Source organism: Mandrillus leucophaeus, unplaced genomic scaffold (genome assembly GCF_000951045.1).
Source record: "Mandrillus leucophaeus isolate KB7577 unplaced genomic scaffold, Mleu.le_1.0 Scaffold526, whole genome shotgun sequence".
In the NCBI taxonomy this organism is placed as follows: Eukaryota; Metazoa; Chordata; class Mammalia; order Primates; family Cercopithecidae; genus Mandrillus; species Mandrillus leucophaeus.
Window position 1 is genome coordinate 659,038 of NW_012105653.1, and position 2,519 is coordinate 661,556.

The 2,519-nt window shown below is 48.6% G+C and overlaps 1 protein-coding gene across 1 annotated transcript in view; it reads left to right on the forward strand.

Annotated features, from left to right (window-relative positions):
- The window catches only part of SPATC1L (spermatogenesis and centriole associated 1-like), a 14,700-nt gene extending 13,710 nt beyond the window's left edge, over positions 1-990 (forward strand). The window contains exon 2 of the mRNA XM_011996845.1: positions 590-990. Coding sequence (XP_011852235.1) covers positions 590-990 — 401 coding nt within the window. The remainder of the gene's footprint in view (positions 1-589) is intronic.
- The last annotated feature ends 1,529 nt before the right edge of the window (positions 991-2,519 follow it).

A 2,519-nucleotide genomic window follows, 5' to 3' on the forward strand; every position in this document is an offset into this window, starting at 1 on the left:
CCGCCACCTCGCCCGGCTAGTTTTTTGTATTTTTTAGTAGAGACGGGGTTTCACCATGTTAGCCAGGATGGTCTCGATCTCCTGACCTTGTGATCCACCCACCTCGGCCTCCCAAAGTGCTGGGATTACAGGCTTGAGCCACCGCGCCCGGCCCAGGAAACAGTTAAATGAACCAGGGAGCTACCAGACGGCTCAACGTGGATACATCTCAGAGATAATGCAGCAGCAAAAAGTTCTGTTGCAGAATAAAATGTGTAGGGTGGTAGCATTTATGTACAATTTAAGGAGCGTATAGAAGTCATTCTCCAGTGTGTATGGGCGCACAGGCAGGCAGGAGGCACATGGAGGCCTGCCCACTTGCTGCGCTCCCACGGGCAGGATGGGCACCTGTGGCCACTTCACCACATCCAGCTCCTCCTTTTGCACCTGAGGCCTGAGGGGAAGGAGGATGCTCTGAAGCCAGGGAAACCCCAGCAGGTGTTGAAGCTTGGGGTGGGGTGCATACAGTTTGTTACCATGTTCTCTGTACTTCTCAGGAATGTTTTAGGAGCATCAGCCTGACTTCTCACCCCTTTCCTCCCCACCTCAGTTCCGGATTTCGGAAGGTTCACGAGTGTTGCCGACACGCCCTCCCAGCTGCAGACATCCTCCCTGGAGGACCTGCTGTGCTCACATGCCCCCCTGTCCAGCGAGGACGACACCTCCCCGGGCTGCGCAGCCCCCTCCCAGTCACCCTTCAAGGCCTTCCTCAGTCCCCCGGAGCTGCACAGCCACCGAGGCACCGACAGGAAGCTGTCCCCGCTCCTGAGCCCCTTGCAAGACTCCCTGGTGGACAAGACCCTGCTGGAGCCCAGGGAGATGGTCCGGCCTAAGAAGGTGTGCTTCTCGGAGAGCAGCCTGCCCACCGGGGACAGGACCAGGAGGAGCTACTACCTCAACGGTATGGCCAGGTGCGGGGACGCCTGGGCGGGCCCCCAGTGCAGCTGGTAGCTGTGGGGAGGGCGCGTCTGGGTGGTCAGGCAGGGCCGTTTCTCCATCGCGTCACACAGAGTGGAGGGAGGAGAGCCAGGCTGGGAGGCTGGGGTCCGAAGCTGTGTCTGTCCTAGTCTTTTGCCAAGAAAAAATGCGTTGCTGGTCTTCTTGGGAAGGGTTCTTTACGTGTCTGGATGCGAGTCCTTTTTTGGGTGTATGTTTTGCAGATACGGTCTCCCACGCCAAGGTTTTCCACTTCCATAATAATGTTTTTTGATGAGCAAAACTTTAATTTGATGATGTCCAATTTGTTGATTTTTCTTTTTTATTTTATGTTTTTTATGTTCAGTTTAAGAAATCTTTGCCAAGCCCAAGGTCACACAGATTCTCTCCTATGTGTTGTTCTAGAAGTTTTATAGTTTAGGTTTTACATGTAGGTCTCTGATCAATTCCAAGATAATTTTCATATATGGTGTGAGGTTTGGATGTAGATATCCACCTGAGGCTCAGGCTAACCCCCCACCTCAGCCTCCTAGGTATCTGGGACTACAGGTATATGCCACCAGGCCTGGCTAATTTTTTGCTTTTTGTGTTTTTGTTGTTGTAGAGATGGGATTTTGCGCCGATGCCTAGGCTGGTCCTGAACTCCTGGACTGAAGTAATTCGCCTGCCTCAGCCTCCCAAAGTGCTGGGATTACAGGCATGAGCCATCATGCCTGGCCTGTCAATTTTATTTATCTTTTCAAATAACCAATTTTTTGTTACATTGATCCTTTGTATTGTTTTCTTCATTTAAATTTCATTTATTTCTGCTCTGATCTTAATTATTTTTCTTCTAATTTTGGATTTGGTTTGCTCATACTTTTCTAGCTCTGTGAGATGAATCATTAGCTTGTTTATTTGAAGTTTTTCTACTTTTTGATGTAGGCACTAATAGCTGTAAACTCTTAATACTTATCACTATAGCTTTTAGTATGGCTTTTGCTGTGTCTAGTACATACTAGGTTTTGGTATGTTGTGTTTCCATTATCATTTGTTTCAAAACATTTTAAAATTTCCTTCTTGATTTCTTCAATGATGCACTGGCCATTGAGGAGCGTATTGTTTAATTTCTGTGTGTTGGTGTAGTTTCCAAAATTCCTTTTGTTATTGATTTCATTTTATTCCATTGTGGTCAGAGAAGATACTTGATATAATTTCAATTGTTTGATTTTTTTTTTTTTTTTTTGAGATGGGGTCTCGCTCTGTTGCCCAGGCTGGAGTGCAGTGGCCGGATCTTGGCTCACTGCAAGCTCTGCCTCCTGGGTTTATGCCATTCTCCTGCCTCAGCCTCCTGAGTAGCTGGGACTACAGGCGCCCGCCACCTTGCCCGGCTAGTTTTTTTGTGTTTTTTAGTAGAGACGGGGTTTTACCACGTTAGCCAGGATGGTCTCGATCTCCTGACCTCGTGATCCGCCAGTCTCGGCCTCCCAAAGTGCTGGGATTACAGGCTTGAGCCACCGCGCCCGGCAAATTGTGTGATTTTTAAAGACTTGTTCTGCAGCCTT